The sequence below is a fragment of the Typopeltis vanoorti genome, chromosome 2 (genome assembly GCF_054136105.1).
Source record: "Typopeltis vanoorti isolate ZY-2024b chromosome 2, IOZ_Tvanoo_1.0, whole genome shotgun sequence".
Lineage (NCBI taxonomy): Eukaryota > Metazoa > Arthropoda > Arachnida > Uropygi > Thelyphonidae > Typopeltis > Typopeltis vanoorti.
In genome coordinates this window covers 23,304,638-23,330,410 of record NC_143550.1, presented here as the reverse complement: position 1 = coordinate 23,330,410, position 25,773 = coordinate 23,304,638, and the positions used below count along the sequence as shown (strand labels likewise).

General features: G+C 32.8%; 1 protein-coding gene across 2 annotated transcripts in view; it reads right to left on the bottom strand.

Annotated features, from left to right (window-relative positions):
• The window catches only part of LOC150108873 (serine/threonine-protein kinase unc-51-like), a 400,205-nt gene that overhangs the window by 108,079 nt on the left and 266,353 nt on the right, over nucleotides 1-25,773 (bottom strand). The window contains exons 20-21 of one of the 2 annotated variants that reach the window (XM_090410511.1): nucleotides 17,103-17,359; nucleotides 517-642 (exon numbers count right to left, since the gene is read on the bottom strand). In XM_090410511.1, coding sequence (XP_090266637.1) covers nucleotides 517-642; nucleotides 17,103-17,359 — 383 coding nt within the window. The remainder of the gene's footprint in view (nucleotides 1-516; nucleotides 643-17,102; nucleotides 17,360-25,773) is intronic. The other variant, XM_090410519.1, reaches the window with a different exon arrangement.

The window sequence follows — 25,773 nt, the reverse complement described above, 5'->3', positions numbered from 1 at the left end:
AACAGTATGGTCATGTAAGCAAATTGGAAAGGAAAGGTTAGAATAAATACCATATATTCTATACCAAAATACCAAGAAAACACAAAGAAATAGAGCAGGTCTAGGTGGATTGATGAGTATCTTAGAAAACAGAAATGTAAGATATAATAATACTGAAGACTTGACAAATTTCAGATTAAGAGAGAAATTGGTTTTTCTAAGCTGTTATAATAGGAAGTTAGTAATAATGCAAACTTAATTATGTAGAATTTATCCGTCCACCCATTTGAGAATACCAAGAAATGTACAATTTATTAGGAAATGACTTTTTTTTAAAAAAAATCTCTAATTATCTGTTTAAATAAGTGTTTAATGATCATAAAAATCACCTTAAGAAAAAAAAATTCAATAATTACTTAACTGGCAATTTTGAAGACTTGTGAAACAAAACACTTTTAAGAAATGTTGCATAACTATTAATAAAATAAATAAAACTATCAAAAATTTTAAATTGCTATACAAGGTCAAATTTCTTACTTCTTTTTTTGGAAAAGAATCTGTCAATGCAGAGAGAGGATTAGACTTGATTTTTGCTAGTTCCAAAATACATTCTACCAAAGCTAATACAAAATTTAGCTTTGCTAATGTCTGGCTGTGTTCTTTCTACAAATATATAAAGTAACACAAATAGTTAATTATAAATGCAATCCTACCAAAATATAATAAATTACAAATATATACAGCCTAGAAAAAAAAAATATTTGCTCTTTTTCTAATAGTAACAATCTATAAACAAACACATAAAAAAAAATACCTCCATACCAAAACTGAAAATGAAAACGATATAAACGTAAAAATTGCAAAATATTTAAAAATAACAGGTGTAATTAACTCTATATTTAAACCAAACCAGACTAAAAGTATACAATACAATACAATACATTAGCCCTACCAGTCTTAATGTATGGAAGCGAAATCTGGACCATAAAACAAAAAGACAAAGATTAATAACAGTAGAAATGAAGTTTATGAGAAAAACTGCAAAGTATACCCTATTTGATCACAAAAGAAACAAAGAAATTATGAAAGAATTAAACCAAGAACCAGTAATAGAAAAAATTAAAAAATATAAGCATAAATGGATGGAACACATTCAAAGAATGAAAACAAAAAGATTACCAAAACAAGCTTAAAGTACAAGCCATTAAGAAAAAGAAAACCAGGACGTCCTCTTAAACGATGACTTCTAAGGCCGAAACAGGCCATCCTAGGTCTAAATCCTTGATACGCATGATGATGATGACCAAAACTGAATTTGTAAAATAAAATTTAAGCACTGCATATAGTCACAAATCTTTTATATAGGCATAGCAAGTGACTCCCTGACTGTGATTCACCAGAGCACAGGAAGAGTCCACAAGCAGTGCACTTAAAGATATGAAGACAACTATGTATTAACAAACATAAGAAGTTGTCAAAATTTAAAATCACGGTACAGTATACAGTGAATCACATACTACCACAAACAGACAGGTGAAGCTCTGAATATATAGAAGGCATTCACAAATTATATTTGAAATTTCAAATTGTATAACACAACAATGTTAGTATCTGTGTTATCTTGCAGATAACAAACACTTAGATCCCATTTAATGGATTATATGGAGTAGAATTTAGAATGCAAGCTTACTGATAATGATGATGACAAGGGTTGATTTTTAACATAAAGTTTTAACATAACATTTTTAACTAAGGCTGACAAATTATCATCTAGAAGAAGATGATTTGTAGTCACACATTCAATAAGTACTGTTAACAGCTTTGACTCACAACAGTATAATAAGAACAACTCATTTATTAAAATATTAAACTTCTGAGATTTCCCTGCATTTCAAACCATCCTTTAGAGCAAGGGTCTCCAAACTACGGCTTGCAGGTCAGATGCGGCCCACAATATGATTTTATCCACACACACCAATTGGACTAATTTTTCAATAAGAATCCGCAAAAAAACACACGGGATGTGTTGAGAGATTTCAAATGCATTAATTAAAATTGTGTTCAAAATATATTCCCAAATAGCAAAACGTAACCATAATCCAAGTTACGGTCTTTCTGACTGTAAAAGGGCAGTTAAAATGGACTAATGAAGAAAAAAAAAATTTGAATTTTACAAAATTTTACAAGCAAATTTGAAGAAATTTGCTTGTAAATTTATTTCAATTTTTGGGACAAAGTATCTTTGCGAACAAACTTTTTCCCAAATGAAATATATCAAGTCAAAATACACGGCAAATTTATCTGATGAATATTTGAAATCGCTACATGTAATTAGCACTTCAAAATTTGAACCTGAGTTTAATAAGATTTTAAAAACACAAACACAAAATCATTCACATTAATGGATTATTACAATTTGTGAAAAAAATGAGAATTTGCTGATAGTGTTCGTTGTCATTAATATACGATAATTTAATCTCACATATTCTGTAATCAGTTTCTATCTGCTTCAATAAAACTCATATATCTAGTTCTAGAGTTTTTTTTTTTTTACTACGGCCCACTGAACAGTGCTGAAGTACCCAATGTGGCCCTCATGGTGAAAAGTTTGGAGACCACTGCTTTAGAGCATAAAAACATTAACCCATAGTACCAATAACAATTAAGTAATTGTAGTAACAATCACAAACAAAGAAGAAAAGAACTACTATCTTATTATAGCATCTACTCTAGCTAGATTTACAGTATATGGCTTCCTGGGGTAAAAGTAATCTTAAAATGATCAATGCTCAACATTTTGCTAAGTTAATACAGACATATTTGTTGGGATTAGGAATTTGAAGAGTACTTCAATGCTGATGCTAGCTCCAAAAATAGTTTTTCCTACTTGTAATAACTTCTATATAATACAACAGTTTTCATTTATTTAATACTGGGTAAAGGGAAACATTGGAGAGTCAGTGGCAAATCCTGAAGAAAACATGGATTGATTCAGCCAGAGAGGCATGTGGTGAGGTTGTCTGCAAGGATAGAAAAATCAGAACCTCATGGTGGACACAAGAAGTTAAAGAGGCAGTGAAGGAAAAGAAGAAAGCATCATATCAAAAGTTCCTGGCAAATAAGTCAGCTTGTAATCTTAGAGATTACAGAGACAAATGTAAGAAAGCTAAACGCTGTGTAAAACTAGCTAAACAAAAGTCATGGGAAGACTTTGATAAGAACATAGAAAATAAATATCAAGAAGGTGGCAAAATATTCTGAAGGAAAGAATGCTGTAAAAAGAATTAGAGATGACAAAGACGACATGAAAATTGGTGAAAAAGATATCCTTGATGTATGGAGGAATTACTTCAAAAAATTGCTAAATGAAACAATCAGTGATGACAGCACAGTAGTAAAAAAACACTCAACAGACATGCAAGCAGGAGCATATATATTCATACTTGAAGTAAAAAAAGCCATCAAAAGCCTGAAATGTGGAAAGGCAGCGGGAATAGATGATATTCGACCAGATCAAGTATGGAGGTATAAAAGTCTTACAGTGGCTGCACTGCATAGTTCAGAAGGCCTGGACAGAGGGACGAATTCCAGATGATTGGAGTAGAACTCTCATAGTACCAATATTTAAAAAGGGAAATAAAATTGAATGTGAGAATTGCAGAGGTATTTTTCTACCGAGTGTTCCTGGTAAGATTTATTCAAGTATACTTCAGAAACGGTTGAGAAGCTTGGTGAAGAACAAGCAGGATTCAGGTAAAATAGAGGCTGTCAGAATCAGATTTTCACTTTACGACAGGTAGTTGAGAAATCATGGGAATATAACAAAGATCTGTATTTAGTTTTGTAAACCTGCAAAAAGCATATGACAAGGTGCCAAGAGAAAAGCTATTCAAAACACTACAGTTATATGGTGTCACTGGGGCGTTATATCAAGCATTACTTAGTCTTTATTTGAATTGTAAGTCAGCAGTTAGAATTGAAGTACAGGAAGATGGTTTAAATGTTAAATCTGGTGTGAGACAAGGATGTAATTATCCCCTCTGTTATTCATTATTTATATGGATCATATTATGAAGGAAAGTGGTATTAAACCTGATATCAAAATTGGAGATGTTAATGTCAGCTCTTTGCTTCATGCGGATGATGTTATACTTCTAAATAAATCTGCAAGATTCCCTGACTAAATTGAATAACTGTCGTAATAGATATGGTATGAAAATCAGCAATAAAAAGACAAAGAACGAAAATAGGCAGAATCATTGAAAATGTCAACTGTGTTGTCAATGGAGAACCTGCGGAACAAGTAAAACATTTCAGCTACTTAGGCACAATTTTTAGTGAAGATGGTAAATTAGATAGGGAAATAGATAACAGAATCAACAAAGCTGGTATGGTAGGAAGTCAACTGAATAAATTCATATGGAATAAGAGAGAAATTAGTAGGAACACTAAATTAGCTGTATACAAGACATTGTTCAAACCAATTTAACTTATGGATCTGAGAGCTGGGTTAGAAATAAAACACTTGACCAAAGACTAGAGACCACAGATATGAGTCCTGAGAAAGATTAGAGGGCTGAACAGATGGCATCAGTGGCAATGTCCTATTAAAAATGAGGATATTAGGAAAGAATTTAACATTGTTAACATCTAGGAATGTGTTAGCAGAGCTAATCTCAGGTAGTATGGTCACTTAAACAGAACAGGAGAGGAAAGATTAGCAAAACAAGTGTTCTTTGCCAGGTTAGCATTTAAAAGATCCAGAGGAAGACCAAGATATAGGTGGATTGATACAGTAAAAAGTGTATATTTATTATTAGAAGATAGAAATATAAGATCTGATAATGTTGAAGTCTTGACAAGTAGCAGATTGATTTGGAGGAAAATTATAGACAAGAAGTTAGTAATGGTTTAAGTTTTTCATGCAGTACTATCATATCCTGTAACACTCCTTGAGGGTACATATCAGGAATTTGACGATAATGCTGATGATTGGTAAAAGGAAGTCTGATATGTATTTATGTTCTTCTTGTCTATTTAAAGTATACAAATTATCACAAGGAACTTTATACATTCTTTGATATGTCTTTGAGAGAATGGATAAGAGTTACCATTTTGATGTGTGGTTTAAAAGTTGAGTGAGTATTATATTCATTTAGCATTCTCTCTAACTTTCTGGATGTATTCCAAATATAGGGAGATGGGAACACATCTATTATGATTTTATCTATTTCACATGGAGTTGTAGCCATAAGATAAAAGAAGTGTGGTACAGACAAGTAGTAAGAACTATGGTACAAGAAAATCCTAGTGTCAGTAGTTTAAGGATGCTGCTGCTGCTGCAGTGCACCATAATGGACACTTCCTTTCCCCCCTACTCTTTGTGTGCATATATTGTGTGTTTTGGCTTTCTATAACTAGAAAATGAAAGAAAAGCATTTAAACATGTGTCCAGAAGAGTAGACAATTATTAAAATTATTAATTATTTTTCTATAGTAAAGTGTATTTTTGAATCCCAAGTGTTTAGATGCTTTAAAAATATATCTAATGTGTTTGGGCTACAATGTGGTCAAACAACAAACACATAATCATCATAGCATAGCCAGACAATAGGTAAGAGTGTGGTTGATCTGAAGTCTTTGTCTCAAAGAATTCTGTATGGAAACTGCCTGGGGAGAAGACATTCATTGCATACCATCTAACTGCTTGTATATTTTTCTCTTTTATGTGAATTAACCAGTAGGAAGAAGTGTATTTTTTTAAAAATTCAAAATCGCCAGAGAGTTTTGACAGAGGAAAAAATTCTACTACCTCTATATGAGAACAGATCACTTACCTGTAATTGAAAAGTTAATATAAAAGATTCATGTCCCATAATGGATTCAATCCAGATCTTTCCATCTGACTTTGTAGAAATGAAGAAAAGAGTAGAATTTAAGGAAATAAGTACTGTAAATTGAATCAGAGATGACAAAGGCAACATGAAATACTGAAGATAAAGTTATTCTGGATGGCTAAGGTAAAGTTTGAAAGATTAATAAATGCAATAAGCAGGGACAGAATTGTGTTAGAAAATATTTAAAAGGAATGCAGTTAGGAGTTCATATCAATACTTGAGGTAAAAAGGCATCAGATACCTGAAACATGGAAAAGTCCAGGTTTCAGGTATCCAGAAATTCAGTATAAAAATTTTACACTAGGCTATACTGTATAATTCAAAAGACGTAGTTGGAGTGTTAAATTCTATATGATTAGAATAGAGCTCCTCTTATGGTATCCATTTATAAAAGAGAAATAAAACTGAATGGAGAATTATTATAAAGATTGTCAGGATAGATTTTCACTTTATGACAAATAAATGAGTAATTATGATAATATAACAAAGTGCCAAGAGAAAATCTTTTCAAAAATACTACAGTTATATCAAGGGTTGCAGCAGAGGAATGGCAAGCTGGCTGCATTAAAATGACTAAACCCTTAAGTAGGGAACTGGACATGTCTTGGACAGACAATTGCATTAGGGCATTTGAAATATCATGCAAAGCAACACTAGTATATGTTGTAAGTCAGCAAACAGAACTAAAGGATAAACAGGAAGATTGATCGATGTAAAATCAGGGTGCACATTATCTCCATTGTTATCCATCATGGATACCAATGGATTACATGATCACATGATGTGGCATAAATCTGATATTAAAACTGAAGATGTTCTACTTCAAAATATATCCAGTGCAAATCTTTGGGATTCTTTCACTAAACTACAGGTAGAACATGGAAAACAAACTGCATTCTCAATTCAGAACCTAATCTACCGAAGAAGTAACACATTTCAGCTATTTAGGCTCCATGTTTAATAAATACTGCAAATTAAATAAGTGAAACTATTCGAATGAATGAATGAATTTAAGAAGACCAAAAGCTAGGTAGACTGACAATTAGAAGTGCTTCAGAAAACAAAAAATTTAATGTGACAATTTTGGAGATCTGGCAAATAATATACTACTTTTGAAGAAAAATTGTCAATAAACAGCTAGTATTAATGAAAACTTATCATGTAGTCCATTCATATTATTTTGTGTACCCTTAAAGATATATATCAGGAATTTGACAATGAAGTTCAACTGCATAGAGAAGAAAACTAATCTACCACTTGTATCAGGTTTAATACTACTTACTTCAAGGATATAGTTTATACAGATTACAAATACAAATGAAAAGAGCATATAACTCTGCTTTACTTCTGATTTAACACCAAATCATCTGTTTTATATATCCTTCAATTCTAATTTGTAATTTATGAATGAGGTAGGAATTGCTTTGTATAAAGTTTAATTTGCACTATAGAGATTAAGTGTTCAAGTTCAAAAAGTAACATGTTATATATTTTCATGATTTCAAGACTCTTTGTTGAAAGGTAAAAAGGCAAAATCTAGTCTCAGCAAAACCCTACATGAGAAATATATGACTTCTGAATTACTTAAATCTTGGTATCCCATCTGGATCTGGCTCCCACTTGAGATCTCAAAAAGGTAGAAACTGGTTTGGATAGTAGTGGTCCTTCCCATAATGCACAGCATTATACATATCCAAATGGATGTATATTTTGCATTATGGGACACTAAGGCAATAAATGTGAAAACATTTGCCTCTATATAAAAGTAGCCTAGTCATGAAAATTCAAAAACTTTGTTTGCTTACACTTGGATAAAGGATTATACAAGAAGATAATTTCTAGGAAAGTTTAATTTAATTCAGCAAAACCCTATTTGGCCTAAATCCAATCTAGTTCATATATTTTTCTTCACAACAATCTTCTTTGGAACACTAGGCAGAGAAATTCCAGATTAATGTGAGGATAATCCTTGCATTCTCTCTTAATTTCTTTTGATTTTCTTTTACTCAATCTTGTGACTAAGCATATATGGTTATGCAGTGTAATCACTCCAATACTTGTATTTTATTTCAGATAACACAATCTATTTGATTTGTTATAGTTTTTCTCATAGATAACTGCTACTATTTTTTCAGCTATCAACATTAGTCAGTGCCAGATATTATCAATGGCGATTTTCAGTTAATGTTTATTAAAAAAAGTAGCAATCCCTACATTTTTTTAAAAATTAACATTAATTCCATCCACAAAACAGTATAAATATAACACCACATTATTAGTATGGTAGGCAGACCAAGGGTTAAATAATCTGGTGCCTCTGATTTCTGATTTGCAGTAACCAGAAAAGGGATCATACATCCGTCTACAATCTAATGACAGTCACAAATATCTATGCCGGTAGTGGGATTCAACCTAAGACATACAAGTTGGAGAGCAGTGTGAGCAATCAGGCTGAAATACCCCATTCCTTCACTATGATGGCAGGGTATTTAGAATTCTCACAAGTTAAAGCTAAAAGTCAAGAGCATGGCTAGCTGTCAAATGTCTGTGCACTCACCAGCAGTTCATCTGTTTGTTTTTTTCAGGAGGGAAACCATTCCATTAACCATAATAAGAAATGAAATAACTTACATTAAGCCTATAGACGCTAATATTTTGGATATGTATTAATGACTACTCTTGGGGTAACAATTCAGTCACTCATTATCACATTATGGAAAACCCTCATCTGTAGGCACTCAGCCCAACAGCCAAGAACATCCAACTAAACCCAACAGATGGTGTAATTATAGGACTTTAGGTCTTCCTGTTTCTCTCCTGTTTTCATCTTGTTACTGAAGTGTGCCTGCATGCATGTGTTTGGATACAATTTTTTTTTTGGATCTGGATAAAATGCATGCTATCTGTTGAAAGAACATGGATAAGAAGTGCAATTCGGCCGGCAATTATCACACCATTAGAAGGTGTGATAATCCTTCATGTTGAAAGGAGCATTTAATCAGATTATCTCAAACTCATAGCTGCGTCTCAGTTGCCTATAATAAGAAATACAATTCCTCGTTCTATGCTGGGTAACTGAATCTTAGTTATACTGGATAAACTAAAAATTTAGAAATTATTTTTATTTTCTCTTTTTATTGTACAATACAATTTTAAAGCCTGGACAAAATAAAAATCCTTGCATAGTTTCTTCACTTAAATAATGCCTTACCTTGGAGAACCAATTTAATTTTTAATTTTTTTTTTTTTGCTAATTTTTTCTAATCGCTTACGTCACAAAACATTTTCTTTGTTCTCAAAGAAATTAATTCATGATAATTATTTGAAATATTATTTAAAAAAACTGGCTGCCAACGTTCGAGATTATGTTATATTTTTGTTCAAGATCATGTTTCGAAGAATACTTCACAGATTTTGTGAAGGATGTGCTTGAGCGACTTTGATTTATAGAGAATAACATGAAATTCTTTAATCATATCACTAAATTTTTTTTCTTTATATTGTAATCCACTGTTCTTTATACTTTTACCTTCTTGGTTTCCTTGTATAATTGGTCATTACAAAATGAAATTAATGGTTATGATTTAAATTGATATGTATATATTTTCTGCTAGTTCAGATATTATGCTCCAATTTTATAATAAGCGATACTTTTGCTTAATATATATATATATATACAGGGTGTTCGGGATAAATTTGACATATTTATAATTAATTATATTTTTCCGTAAGTTACATGTATTAACACACACTTCTCTTCATTTAAAAGTTTGGACCCTTCTTCATTCACATACAAGATGTCAGAAAGGATGGATAGCTGGAACCCACCTGAATCATGGAAGAGAATAACTTGTATCATGATGATTCGTGCCCGCCATCAAAATAAGGATATTACGACTGCTGCCCAATGCTCCCTGAATACAGTAAAAACAATCAGGCATGAACTAGAGACTTGCAATGGTGACTACGAGGATGTAGCAAGAAGAAAGATCCCTAGCAGACGATCTGATTGCGTTCGTACAGCAGAATTCCTCGCAAATCTGCAGGAACAGGTGTTGAAGAACCCTGGCATTGGAATTCGGGCTTTGTTCGTGGAGTTGCTAACTGTAGTCAAGCCCTGGATAACAAGGGTAGGCAATGGTAGGCCGTATGTATGGCAGCAGGATTCGGCCCCTTGCCACACCTCTGGGAAAAGTCAAAAATGGTTGTCTGAAAATTTCTACGACTTCACCAGTCCAAATGTTTGGCCTCCAAACTCCCCAGACCTTAACCCCATGGATTATTTTGTATGGGGCGCAGTTGAAAAAGACACCAATCGCACTTCCAGTAATACAAAAGCCCAGTTAATGGATAAAATTAAAACAGTTTTTGTGGCCCTTCCCAGGGAGACTGTAGCATCAGCTTGTTCGAGGTTCCGAAGCAGAATTGAAGCTGTGATCGATGCTAATGGTGGTTATTTTGAGTAAATCTTGTTGATGGTATTGTAATTAACTCTGCCTGTAATGTTTTTTTGTCAATTCATTAAATTTAATAGATACAAAGAAGATTTTCTTTTTCCTTACGAAACTGTCAAATTTATCCCGAACACCCTGTATATATATATATATATATATATATAAACATAAATTACAAAGTTTTGTATTAAAAGTTTCGGCTACAGAAGTTCGACAGAATCAACAATATTATTGTCATATTTCTTTTTCTCATGTGGGAGAAAAACGGTAAAATATTACTCTTATAATTGTATCACATGTTATAATGGCAAAAATAGTAAGAAAAATAATCATTTGTACTTTCTTTTCAAAACACAAAGAAAGAACATTGTAAATTCACCCAATGAAAAAGAAAATACTACATATTTTTCTTGTAGTACAAAGAAGAAACACTGCCCATAAGATGGTAGAATACAAGAGGGCAAAAATCTGTAGATTGATTACATTATAACTAATAAAGAAATCATGTCAGAAAAAATTATTTATGTAAGTGTTTTAACATCAGCAGATATAACGACATTTTCTTCTAGTTTGGATACATGGCATTGTTGAAGTAGCTAAACCTTTGTTACTATTTACACTAAAATGAATGGAAATGTTTCCCCAAGTGATTTACGTTTGTAACAGTTGTCTTGCGAATGATTTATAAAATAAATTCTCTGAAATATCTGCAGTGAACAAGTCTATAACCTCCCCCCACCCCCAAACAAAAAAAAAAAAAATCCTCTCTTTCAAGATAATTGTATGAAATAATATATAATTTTTCGATAATAAAAATGAAACTGATCATTATAAATTAAGAACTTATTTTAGCATAAATACTGTATCAGCCTGTAAAATAAATGTCTGTATTTTTTTCTATGTTAGGATATCTACTAATCAACAATTGAAAACAAAACACGACATTCTTGATGTATCTCGCACTACAGCTTGAGGTACTTTAGTGTCTCTTCTGGCTAAGTGTTCTCTCTTTTCTTTCTCAATAGCACTGAGAGTAATCTAAGCCTTTACTCCAGCTAAGAGGATTACTATCAAGTATTTCTAAGATGTAGATTACTTCAGAAATAGCAACCAGAAGAAGAAGTAAAAATATTTAGATTATTTTAAGAAAAAGAAACAAAAATAATACTACTGAATTTTCTTTTGTGTGGTATGTATATAAACAGTTTTACATGAATTTAGTATTTCTAAAATTTCAAATCATTTCGGCAGACAGTAGAACAGCTGATTTTAGATTGCAAAGAAATAGTACAGAATTAGAAGCTTCACAGTACAACAATATTATTGCCTTATTTCTTTTGTCAAAATGGTAAAATGAAGTAATAGATTTTGAATACTGTCTGGAAACGTTTTCAAACCTGTAGAAATTTGGAGTGGTTATGTAATTGAATTCCAGGAGAGGATAAGGAGGGGGGGGGGGAAATAAGCATTAGAAAATCTTCAAAATGAGCATACATTTTGAATCAATCTGTATATGATATCCTTCACATTATATTTTCAACATATCTACGGTGGCTATGCACTTTATATTACCGTAATGTGTATCCTACAAAAATAAAAAAAGTCGAATGTGAAGAATCCCTGCTAAAACATCATTGGATATATATTTTTGATACTAAAAAGACTCACAATCGGAAACCGCGTTATGCAATATAACGCTATTTGTTGTTCATAAAACAAAACGAAACAAAAAAAAAAAAATTCATTTCTAAAACTGAAATGTGATGTTTCAGTTTTAGAAACATCACATTTCTAAAATATTTAGAAATGTGATGTTTCTAAATATTTTAGGAGAGATTTTGCTAGGAAAGAAAGCAAAAGGTCATATTTATTTCAATAAATATTATTTAAAAATATAAATATGTGACATAATATCAAGGAAAAGAAGGAGCAACCATAGTATTCAACACAAAATACGAGGCTAATCTTCTTGAATGGCAGTCAGTCTCAAGTAGAGTAATGTGGGCAAATATGAGAATGGGGAACTGGACAATGAGACTTATTTGTGCCTATGGTCCCACAGAAGGTTCTACTAAGGTAGAAGTGGAGGAATATTTTGAGGCTTTAGAAAAAGCAACTGACACAATGAAAAAGGAAAAGTTGATCCTTGTTGTGGATCTAAATAGCAGAGTAGGATATGATTGTGAGACATACAAAAATATTTTGGGAAAATTTGGAGAAAAGAGCAAAGCTAATAATAATGGCAAATATCTGATGGATTTCTGCTCAGGACATGGACTAGTTATTACTAACACCATGTTCCAACATAAAAATGTGCACAAATTCACATGGAGAGAAGAGGCTAGGAATAAGAAAAGTCTCATTGACTATATTATTGTTGATAGTGATGTTTTCTCCCTGGTGCAGGACACCAGAGTGTACAGAGGATTTGAAATTGGAAGTGATCACTATTTAGTCTTGAGCAGGATAAAATTGAATTCCATATTGAAAAGAATAACATGTAAGAAAGTTTTAAAGCGAATAAAAGTTGAGCAGCTCTTAGAAGTGAACTGTAGACTAAAATACACAAAGATTATTGAAGAAAAAATGAAAGAGTTTGAGAACAGGAATCAAACCTTGGAGATTCAGTGGCAAACTCTGAAGAAAACATTGATTGATTCTGCCAGAGAGGCATGTGGTGAGGTTGTCTGTAAGGATAAAAAAATCAGAACTCCCTGGTGGACACAGGAAGTTAAAGAGGCAGTGAAGGAAAAGAAGAAAGCATATCGAAAGTTTCTGTCAAATAAGTCAGCTTGTGCTCTTAAAGAATATAGAGACAAATGCAAGAATGCTAAACACTGTGTAAAACTAGCTAAACAAAAGTCATGGGAGGACTTTGGCAAGAATATAGAAAATAAATATCAAGAAGGTGGCAAAATATTCTGGAGGTTGTTGAAGAAGCTTAGGAATGGAGGAAAGAGTGCTGTAAAAGGAATTAGAGATGATAAAGGTGACATGAAAACGGGAGAAAAAGATATCCTTGAAGTATGGAGTAATTACTTTGAAAAACTTCTAAATGAAACAAGCAGTGATGACAGCATAGTGGTAAAAAACACTGACCAGGCATGCAGTCAGGAATACATATCCATACTTGAAGAAGAAAAAGCCATCAAAGGCTTGAAATGTGGAAAGGCAGCAGGAGTAGATGAAATTCGACCAGAAATGCTGAAGTATGGTGGTATAAGATTCTCACAGTGGCTGCACTGCATAGTTCAGAAAGCCTGGACAGAGGGACAAATTCCCGATGATTGGAGTAGAGCTCTCATAGTAACCATATATAAAAAGGGAAATAAAACTGCATGTGAAAATTACAGAGGTATTTCCCTACTGAGTGTTCCTGGCAAGATCTATGCAAGTATACTTGAGAAACGGTTGAGAAGAATTGTGGAAGAAAAGCTTGGTGAAGAACAAGCTGGATTCAGGCCAAATAGAGGCTGTCAGGCTCAGATCTTCACTTTACAACAAATAGTCGAGAAAGCATGGGAATATAACAAAGATCTATATTTAAGTTTTGTCGATTTGGAAAAGGCATATGACAAGGTCCCAAGAGAGAAGCTATTCAATACGCTGCATTATATGGTGTCAATGGGGCATTATATCAAGCGATACTTAGTCTTTATTTGAGTTGTAAGTCAGCAGTTAGAATTGAAGGAAGTACAGGAAGATGGTTTAATGTTAAATCTGGTGTGAGACAAGGATGTACATTATGAAGGAAAGTGGTATTAAACATGATATCAGAATTGGAGATGTTAATGTCAGCTCTTTGCTTTATGCAGATGATGTTATACTTCTAAATAAATCCGCTACAGGTCTGCAAGATTCTCTGACTAAATTGAATACCTGTTGTAATAGATATGGTATGAAGGTCAGCAATTAAAAAAAAAAAAAAACAGTGAAAATAGGCAGAATCACTGAAAATGTCAACTGTGTTGTGAATGGAGAACCTCTGGATCAAGTAAAACATTTCAGCTATTTAGACACGATTTTTACTGAAGATGGTAAATTAAATATAGAAATAGACAACAGAATCAGCAAAGCTGGTATGGTGGGAAGTCAACTGAATAAATTCATATGGAATAAGAGAGAAATTAGTCGGAACACTAAATTAGCTGTATACAAGACAGTGTTCAAATCAGTTTTAACTTATGGATCTGAGAGCTGGGTCAAAGTAGTCTTTGGTCAAAACTTGACCAAAGACTAGAGACCACAGATATGAGAGTCCTGAGAAAGATTATAGGCGTGAACAGATGGAATCTGTGGCAATATCATATTAAAAACGAGTATATTAGGAAAGAACTTGACATTGTCAGCATCCAGGAATGTGTTAGCAGAGCTAATCTCAGGTGATATGGTCACTTAAACAGAATGGGCAAGGAAAGATTAGCAAATCAAGTGTTCTCTGCCAGGTTGGCAGCAAAACGACCCAGAGGAAGACCAAGATATAGGTGGATTGATACGGTACAAAGTGCTTTAGAAGATAGAAATATAAGATCTGATAATGTTGGAGTCTTGACAAGTAACAGACTAATTTGGAGGAAAATTGTAGATAGAAAATTAATAATGAAGTAATTTTTTTCATGTAGTACTATCATATCCTGTACACCCCTTGAGGGTATATGGCAGGAATTTGATGATGATGATGATGACATAATATTTTCAATGCAAACATTTGAAAATTTGCGAAAAAAATTGTTTCTATATTGTGAGTAAAGTGCAAGAACAATCAGTGCAACTGTTCCGTTGCACTGATTTGAAGAATAAAATACAGCAAATTTACTATTACTAAATAGATTCATTGCAAAGGCTGATCGATGGTCATTTCAGGATTGATTATTTTTGCACATGTGAAATTCGTTTCAATTTTTGGGAAGAAACATAATAAATCATTTTAGATGCAAAAAAGTCAATTATCTTAGGACAGTAAAGGAAATTCAAAGGAAAACAGTGTGCATAAAGACATGCCACACAAAAGCACTAACAGTTAATCCACTGATAGCTCTAAAATAGCAGTAAAGGGATTAACGACGGAGGGAGGTAATAGCATGATAAAAGGTACAATGCCAATGAAGTTTTGATCCATGCAGAATGCTATGGTGCGCTGGATATTTCATCCACCTCGGCCGGTAAGAAGGTTAATACCAGTGTGTTAATTCCTGAAGATGCTGATTTAATTTTGGCGAAATATTAGAAGTAATAATTAAATATTTTTAGTTATCATGAAGTATACGTTGTTAATTTCCTTAAGCAATATACAATGCTGAAGAATCAACATATAAGCTTAAACACCAGAATAGTTTATCTACAGTTATTCATAACATTTTCCATTTATCAAAATGAGATGATCTAACCAATTTTGACAATGATCCTAAATATTGAATTTCATTCAATTCCATCTAGCCAGATTATTTTATTTTATACCGTTGTTTTGTATGGACAGATAAAATGAACCTGAATTGCTTACACATTCTGGAAAATGAATTAAAAATATTATGTGGTCCAACCCTTCTTTCTTAATTAAATTTTTTAACATTTATGATAGTCCCACTCACAACGATAATAAATCCATAGTATATTAGTCTATTGAGAGTACTTTGTGTGGTAATCATCTATTACTGAAAGACATATAAAATCATGTCATTAACTCATTCTAAACTCTATATGAATTTCATCACCTGATGTGAGATTACCACTATGCTTACTGGAGGGTAACTTGAAAAAGTTCCTTTAAAAAAAAAAAAAAAAAAAAAAAAAAAAAAGATTAATTTATACAGAGTAAGGTTTGTTACATATGGTATCATTTCATATGGTTCTGTTTTTATTCATTTTATATTCTTTGTATTTTTATTTATTTTTACATAAGGGAGTGGCCTCATAGTGAGCAAGAAAATTAAAATTGATCTTCCATCTAAAAACAATCATAAGCATCTGCATTCACAGTAGGATTTGAACCTGTAATCTGTTGGTTGAGGAGCAGATATTAACCACTCAGTCAACTAAATCAGCAACCAGGACTAATATATGATAGGTTTCCAATGTTTCTTAGACAGGATTCCAAATATAAAATAAAATAAACAAGAAAGACTACAATAAAATTTCAGCTTAATTTTATGTAATTATGACAAGTCCTAGGACTCATTAAGGAGGGCACTCAATCTTATACTGTTTTATGATCTATATAACTTAACACATACTGAAGATTTGATGTTTTAAGGATACTTGTGACATAAAGACTGAATAATATAAGCACGTAAACACAATAAAGATTTAATTACCAAATATTCCAGTCTGGAAATAGCAGACCATCTTTAGTGGCACTACAAGAACAGTTTAAAAAATAACTAAATAAAAAAAATACAAGGTGGAATACTAACAATAGATCATTTAAAAAAAGAACAAGCTGCGTGATGTTATGTCACTAAGTATTAAAGGGAATATTTTTAAGCAGAGACATGATTGAAATAAAGATATAATTAATAATATTAAATAACATAAAATTAATATGAATTAATGAGTTATCCTGATTAGACTTTCCCAGATTTTTGATACAGATATACAGTCATTCTGATTCAGGTTAGGACGATGGAGTAAGGCCTCTATGCTTTCTTTAAATAAACGTTCAAATTTATAATGGGATCTATGTAAGAGGTGAGTTTTTGACCAAAGGATGTTGTGTTTACATGCTTATATTATTCATACTGAAGATTTGATTACAAAGCATATACCTTTCCCTTACCTCTAGCAGAGTTTCTTCGGGAAGCTCCGGAGCAACAAACATTACAGATCCTTCCATATTAGGAGGTGAAGTGCCATAATGCAATAGGGTAGGTCCTGTAGGTGATGATTCTGTGAAGATGCCTGCGTAACTAGTGGAACTTCGTCTTACTCGCCCACATGAATTGTGAGTTTCCCAAGATCCTCCTCCCCCTCGCCAACACTGATGATAAGGATGATTGTAAGGCAGTAGTGCAGTTGGAGGTGGACTATGAGAAACTGAAAGACAATCCATTTTTATATCTCCAAGTTATAAGTCTGTAACTTACTAAGAAATTCTAAGTTCATTCTGATTTTACAACTAAAGATTGAGCTTATCTTTATTATAATTCTGTGTTTAAAAAAATACAGCTAACACAAGACATGGTTAAAGAAAGTGTAGAGGTCAGCAACTATTTATTTCATTAGGGAAAAGAGTATGGAAAATGTTTTTATTAATTTTACGGCTATTTTTGCCAATTCTTGTTTAGGATTGTCCCTTATTTTAAAAACATTGGCTTTTTACTCAAGAATTCTTAAGGCATTATGGGCATATTTTAAAGATAAAAATATGCAGGTTAGTAGAGGAAGAAATTTTGCACAAACCTTGTTTGGATGTTAGGTTGACTTCGTTCTGGATACTTCTGCTGTTAGGCTGTTAAAGGGGGGGGGGGGCTGAAGCAAAGGTGGGAAATTAATTAGAAAACCTGTTTTTTTTTTTTTTAAAGGTGATGATTGGTGGGGGAGTGGCCTCATAGTGGGCAAGGAAACTGATCTTCCATCTAAAAACAATCACAAGCATCCACATTCACAGTAGGATTTAAACCTGCAATCTGTTGGTTGAGGAGCAGACACCCACCCCCATAAAAATAATAGTTTTTAAGAGGAGTAACATGGGAATCTTCCAAGAAAATTATTATAAAAAAGACAAAATAGATACAGCTGTACTAGGTAGTCCAAAAGCTTTCTGAAATTTCATCATCATCATCAAATTCCTGATATGTACCCTGGGGGGGGGGGGGGGGTGTACAGGATAATTATGATAATACTATGTGAAAAAGTTACACCAGTATTAACTTCCAATCAACAATTTTTCTCCAAATTAATCTGTTATCTGTCAAGATTCCAATATTATCAATCTTATATTTCTGCCTTTTAAAGCACCTTTTACTGTTATCAATACATCTACACCTTGGTCTTCTTCTAGTTGTTTTTCCTGCCAGCATAGCAAAGAACATTCATTTTGCTAATCTTTCCTCTCCCATTCTGTTTATGTTACCATATCACCTGAGATCAGCTCTATTAACACATTCTTGAATGCTAACAATGGCAAGTTCTTTCCTAATATATCCTCAAAACTCTCATATCAGATATCTCCAGTCTTTAATCAAGTGTTTTATTTCTTACCCAGCTCTCAGATCCATAAGTTAAAATTAGTTTGAATGATGTCTTGTATAAAGCTAATTTAGTATTTTTACTAATTTCTTTCTAATTCCATATAAATTTATTCAGTTGACTTTGCACCATACCAGCATTACTAATTCTGTTGTCTATTTCCATACTTAATTTGCCATCTTCACTAAAAATTATGCCTAAATAGCTGAAATGTTTTATTTGTTCTACAGGTTCACCATTCAGGATCCAGTTGAGGCTTCTAATGCTTTTGCCTACTTCATTGTCTTTGTCATTTTATTGCAGATTTTCATACCAAATTTATTACAACAGTCAGAGAATCTTGCAGACTTCTGGATTTATTCAGTAGTATAACATCATCTGTATAAAGTAAATAGCTAAAACTGATATTGTCAATTTTGATATCAGATTTAACACCACTTTCCTTCATAAGGTGATCAATATAGATAATGAATAGGAGATAATGTGCACCCATATTGTACACCTAATTTTACTTCAAACCATCTCCTGTACCTCCTACAAGTCTAACTGCTGACTTACAGCTTAAATAGAGACTATGTATTGGTTGATATAATGTCCCATTTATACCATTTAACTGTAGCATTTTGAAGAGCTTTCCACTTGGCACCTTGCCATACAGATCAACAAAACTTAAATACAAATCCTTGTTATATTTCTCAAATATTTGTCCTAAAGTGAAAATCTGATCCTGACAACCTCAATTTGGTCTGAATCCAGCTTGTTTTTCACCCATTCTCAGCCATTTCTCAAGTATACTTGCATAAATCTTACCAGTAACACTCAATAGGGAAATACCTCTGTAATTTCACATTCAGTTTTATTTATCTTTTTTATAAATGGGTGTTAGTTATAAGGGTTCTACTCCAATCATTGGAATTTGACACTCTAACAAGGCCTTCTGAATTATGCAGTGTAGCCACTGTAAAACTTTTATACTTATTTCAAACATTTCTGATTAAATTTCATTTACTCCTGCATTTAAACATTTCAGGTTTTTGATGACTTTTTCTACTTCAAATATGGATATGTATTCCTGACTACATCCATGTTGGGAGTTTTCTACCACCATGCTGATACTGCTCATTTCATTTAGCAGTCTTTGAAAATAATTATTGCAGACATCTAGAATATCTTTATGATCTCTAATGCTTTTTACAGTCCTTTATCCTCAATTTCTAAGCTTTTTCAAATAGCCTGCAGAAAATTTTGTCACTTTCCTGATATTTATTTTCTATGTTCTTATGAAAGTCTTCCCATGACTTTTGTTTAGCTAATTTTACACAGTGCTTTGTTTTCTTATATATTTTCTCTATATTCTCTAAGAGCACAAGCTGACTTACTTGCTAGGAACTTTCCACATGCTTTCTTCTTTTCCTTTACTGGATCTTTAACTTCCTGAGTGTACCATGGAGTTTTGATTTTTCTATTCTTACAGACAACCTCACCACATGCTCTCTGGCTGAATCAATCCAGGTTTCCCTCAGGATTTGCCATTGATTATTCAAGGTTTGGTTCTTGTTTTCAAACTCTTTCATCTTTTCTTCAATGATGTTTGTGTCTACATTTCACCTCTGAAAACTGCTTAACCTTGATTTTAAAACTTTCTTACACATTCTTCTTTTCAATATGAAATTCAATTCTATCCTGTTCAAAATTAAATAGTGATCACTTCCTATTTCAAATCCTCTGTATAATCTTGTGTCCTGAACCAGTGGGAAAACATTGCTAGCTATCAACTATAACACAGTTGATGGGACTTTTCTTATTCCTTGCACGTTCTCTCCATGTGAATTTGTGCACATTTTTATGTTGAAATGTGGTGTTAGTAATAATTAATCCATGTTCTGAACAGAAATCCAGCAAAAAAATATCATTATTATTAGCTTTGTGCTTTTCTCCAAATTTTCTCAAAACATTTCTATATGTCTGGAAAGCATTTTCAATTCTTCTGTTTAGATCTCCAACAAGGATCAACTTTTCCTTTTTCATTGAGCCAGCTGCTTTCTCCAACATCTCAAAAAATTCCTCCATTTCTTTCTTGGTAGAATATTCTGTGGGACCAGGAGCACAAATAAGTCTCACTGTCCAGTTCTCTATTCTGATATTTGCCCACTTGATATTGCTGCCATTCAAGATTATCCTCATATTTAGTGTTGAATAAAACATCACATGATTGTTATTGCCTAAATTTAACATTCTATTTGTCACTTAGAAATATCTCACCTGTTTTTGTTTTCTTTGTTTCAGTCATGCCTATTATGTCAATCTGGTACTTATCTGATTCTTCTGCTAATTCAATTTCTTTTCAAATTAATGCTTCTTATTTTGATAGTACCAATCTTGAACAATGTTGTGATAGGAAGTGTTCTGGGATTTGTCTTTCCGAGATTTAGAAACTGCAAACATAATATTAATAGCAGAAACAGGAATTACTTGTGTTGTTAAAAGTTTTTTTCACTTGTTTATAAATTAAATCAAAGATGCCAAGAAATTATATTCTTATTTAATCCTTAATTCAAATGTAAGTAAACAAAGAATGCACATGAAGTATCTTCAAGACAAGGCGACTTGTATATAGTAGCCTACTATATTTCTTTTCCATTAATGTTTGTGATCTTTTCCTTACAGGGATGTAAAGAAAAGATCCATAATCCACCCTATACCAAAACATCAACAGATAATACAAATTAATTGACAATAAAACTCACCCCCACCACAACTGCAAGGAAATGCATATTTTCCTATACCATGATCACTTAATTGTCCAACACTGCCAGATCGCTGCAGTCTATCATCTGTTTCCATTGATCCCTACCTACATTAATTCCCTAAGGTTAATTTCCTGGGGTGCTTAAGGGTCAAAGCTGTATAACTGAGAGGAGACCTCCACATAGCCTTTAAAGGAATGTGAAGAGCCGACCAGGGCTTCTGACCTAATGTCCAATCCTCACCTTCTCATGGTGCACCCTGTTGGGTATCAACCTGGATACTGAACGAACGAGGATGGGCTGGCAATTTGGGATTTAGCCGACCAAATTGTATTCTTATTGGTTAAACCAAAATACAAAATGATTGTACAACATGACAAAATTTCATGCTGGCTGGGGCGTCGCCTGGTTAAACAAGGTGCCCGTTGTTTTTGCCAGGGAACCAGGGTGAACAGCGAAAAGTCAGCTACTGGAACAAATCTGAAAACAAACCCCAACTTAACATTACCAGAGTTAAAGATTAGTACTATCAACATGAGAAGCCTGAATGGCAGGAAATGGAGCTAGCTGAGGAATTAGATGAGTACCAGATCAACATAATATGGGTGACTCAAACAAAAAAGACAAAAACTGGTGAGATCTTTCTGAGCAATAAATACAAAATGTTATAATCAGGCAATGACAATCAAGGAAAAGAACAAGTAGAGTGATGTGGGCAAATATCAGAATGGGGAACTGGACAATGAGACTTATTTGTGCCTATGGTCCCACAGAAGGTTCTACTAAGGTAGAAGTGGAGGAATTTTTTCAGGCTTTAGAGAAAGTAACTGACACAATGAAAAAGGAAAAGTTAGTCCTTGTTGGGGATCTAAATAGCAGAGTAGGAAATGATTGTCAGACATACAAAAATATTTTGGAAAAATTTAGAGAAAAGAGCAAAGCTAATAATAATGGCAAATACTTGCTAGATTTCTGCTCAGGACATGGACTAGTTATTACTAACACCATGTTCCAACATAAAAATGTGCACAAATTCACATGGAGAGAAGAGACAAGGAATAAGAAAAGTCTCATTGACTATGTTAATGTTGATAGTGATGTTTTCTCCCTGGATAGGACACCAGAGTGTACAGAGGATTTGAAATTGGAAGTGATCACTATTTAGTTTTGAGCAAGATAAAATTGAATTTCATATTGAAAAGAATAACATGTAAGAAAGTTTTAAAGCGAATGAAAGTTGAGCAGCTCTCAGGTGTGAACTGCAGACTAAAATACACAGAAATTTTTGAAGAAAAAATGAAAGAGTTTGAGAACAAGAACCAAACCTTGGAGATTCAGTGGCAAGTCTTGAAGAAAACCCTGATTGATTCAGCTAGAGAGGTATGTGGTGAGGTTGTCTGCAAGGATAGAAAAATCAGAACTCCATGGTAGACACAGGAAGTCAAAGAGGCAGTGAAGGAAAAGAAGAAAGTGTTAAATTGTGAATGAAACTACGTTGTGTAATTTATTTTTTTTCATTCACATTTAACATTGCTTATTTTGTATTAATCATGAATTGTATAAAAATTATTTATTATTCCTTAATTTAGGATTACTATTTAAATATTTATTCTAAACTTAACCTACTATTAATTTATTAAGCAATATGTGCAGAATTTATAATAACTAAAATATATAAGATGTAACGAAAATTATTATTATAATTAATAATATACGTAATGAAAAAGCTGACTAAGTAGCTCAAATATTCTGTTTATTCTTATTTGTGAAAATTTAATGTTATGTAATCACTCATGTAGTAGTAGAGCATTGTATTACATTAGCGAAATGTTTGCGTTCATTTGTTGTCATGGAGATGCATGAAATAAACAAGCACGAGTCGAAGAGAGCGTGACCTTCGGACTAAAAGGAGAAGAAAAATATATAAGATTTTTAATTAGAGAGGAGAGAGGAAGTTTTTGTGGAGCGGGAAGGAGGATAGGATACAAGCAAAGGAAGTGGAAGAAAATTATAAGTTCTCTAAGGGCAGAAATTCATGAGAATAGTGTTTAGATGTGAGCTAAAACATAGTGAATCATATACTTAGCTGTAAGTGAAATCAGCTGTGTTGTAAAGGAAGATTAATGCCGTAACCGGATAAATAAAGAACTGGACATTCAATGCAAAAATTCTGATTAGTTCCAGTTAGTCTAGGATTACGTCTCAATTCTATGTTGCCCTGAGAAGAATTATATTGAAATTAACTAGTTTGAGAAAAGTAAACAAGGAAGGAGATCAGTGCCATATTGATGTTTTTTTTTTTTGAGTAGTGAAGCGCAATTAACAGTAGTTCAGTTAAATCGGTGGAGAATTTTTATTAATGTGTTCCGCTAACGTAAATAAGTTAATTCATAAGTGTGCTCACAATTAATTGATGTATTGAAGATTGTATCTGGTAAGAGTAGTCATACTTGTTTGTTTATTCTAACATTAACATATCTTCAAAGTTCAAAGTCCGAAATAAGATTGCTTGGAATATTGTCTACCTTGATTAGTGCTTCCTGTGAATTTAAACATTAAGTACAGCTGATAGATATGTGGAGACTGATTCAATAAGAAGTTTCGTTTTATTAACTTGAGTTAAGAAAGCTTGTGATTTTGAAGCTGTGAATTGTATGTGAAAGTTTAGAACATTGAATTGGCATGAGTGACTTAGCAAGATGTATTAAGTTAATTGTATTGTTTCATTTTAAAGCAGTATTCTTGTATTTGTTATATATATCATATATTAAATGTTTTATTTTGTTGATCTAAACACTGTGTTTGCCTGAATTCCTTTTTATTGCACCGTTCATAAATATTCGAATCTTGCAGGAACCCCAAGTGGAATAGTAAATAATTCGGCCTAAATAAATGAGGAGACTGCTAACTTAATTAAGAATTGATCCTACTATTTTATATAGACTAATCTAAAAATAGGGTGGCGCAGTATAATTATAAATTTCCCTACTTTTGGATTGGTGATCAATTTGCAATTAGTTGTTATATTGATAAGAGTGACTTGAACCAAGATGGCGGATTTAGAACATAACATGAAAATGAACGTCACAACAAAAGCATATCAAAAGTTCCTGGCAAATAAGTCAGATTGTGCTCTTAGACAATACAGAGACAAATGTAAGAAAGCTAAACAAAAGACATGGGAGGACTTTGGCAAGAACATAGAAAATAAATATCAAGAAGGTGGCAAAATATTCTGGAGGTTGTTGAAGAAGCTTAGAAATGGAGGAAAGAGTGCTGTAAAATGAATTAAAGATGATAAAGGCGACATGAAAATGGCAAAAAAAGATATCCTTGAAGTATGGAGTAATTACTTCAAAAAACTGCTAAATGAAACAAACAGTGATAGCACATGGTTAAAAACACTCAACAGGCATACAGTCAGGAATACATATCCATACTTGAAGTAGAAAAAGCTATCAAAGGCTTGAAATGTGGAAAGGCAGCAGGAGTAGATGATATTCGACCAGAAATTCTGAAGTATGATGGTATAGCAGTCTTACAGTGGCTGCATTGGATAGTTCAGAAGTCCTGGGGAAAGAATTCCCGATGATTGGAGTAGAGCTCTCATAGTACCCATATAAAAAAAGGGAAATAAAACTGAATGCGAGAATTACAGGGATATTTCCCTACTGAGTGTGCCTGGTAAGATATATGCAAGCATACGTGAGAAACGGTTGAGAAGAATTGTGGAAGAAAAGCTTGGTGAAGAACAAGTAGGATTCAGGCCAAATAGAGGCTGTCAGGATCAGATCTTCACTTCACGACAAATAGTAGAAAAATTATGGCAATATAACAAAGATTTGAATTTAAGTTTTGTCGATCTAGAAAATCATATCACAAGGTGCCAAGGGAGAAGCTATTCAATACGCTACAGTTATATGGTGTCAATGGAGTATTATATCAAGCAATACTTAGTCTCTATTTGAGTTGTAAGTCAGCAGTTAGAATTAAAGGAAGTACAGGAAGATGGTTTAATGTTAAATCTGGTGTCAGACAAGGATGTACATTATCCCCTATGTTATTCATTATCTATATGGATCACATTATGAAGAAAAGTGGTAGCAAACCTGATATCAAAATTGGAGATGTCAGCTCTTTGCTTCATGCAGATGATGTTATACTTCTAACTAAATCTGCAAGATTCCCTGACTAAATGGAATAACTGTCGTAATAGATATGGTATGAAAATCAGCAATAAAAAGACAAAGAATGAAAATAGGCAGAATCATTGAAAATGTCAACTGTGTTGTCAATGGAGAACCTGCGGAACAAGTAAAACATTTCAGCTACTTAGGCACGATTTTTAGTGAAGATGGTAAATTAGATAGGGAAATAGATAACAGAATCAACAAAGCTGGTATGGTAGGAAGTCAACTGAATAAATTCATATGGAATAAGAGAGAAATTAGTAGGAACACTAAATTAGCTGTATACAAGACAGTGTTCAAACCAGTTTTAACTTATGGAACT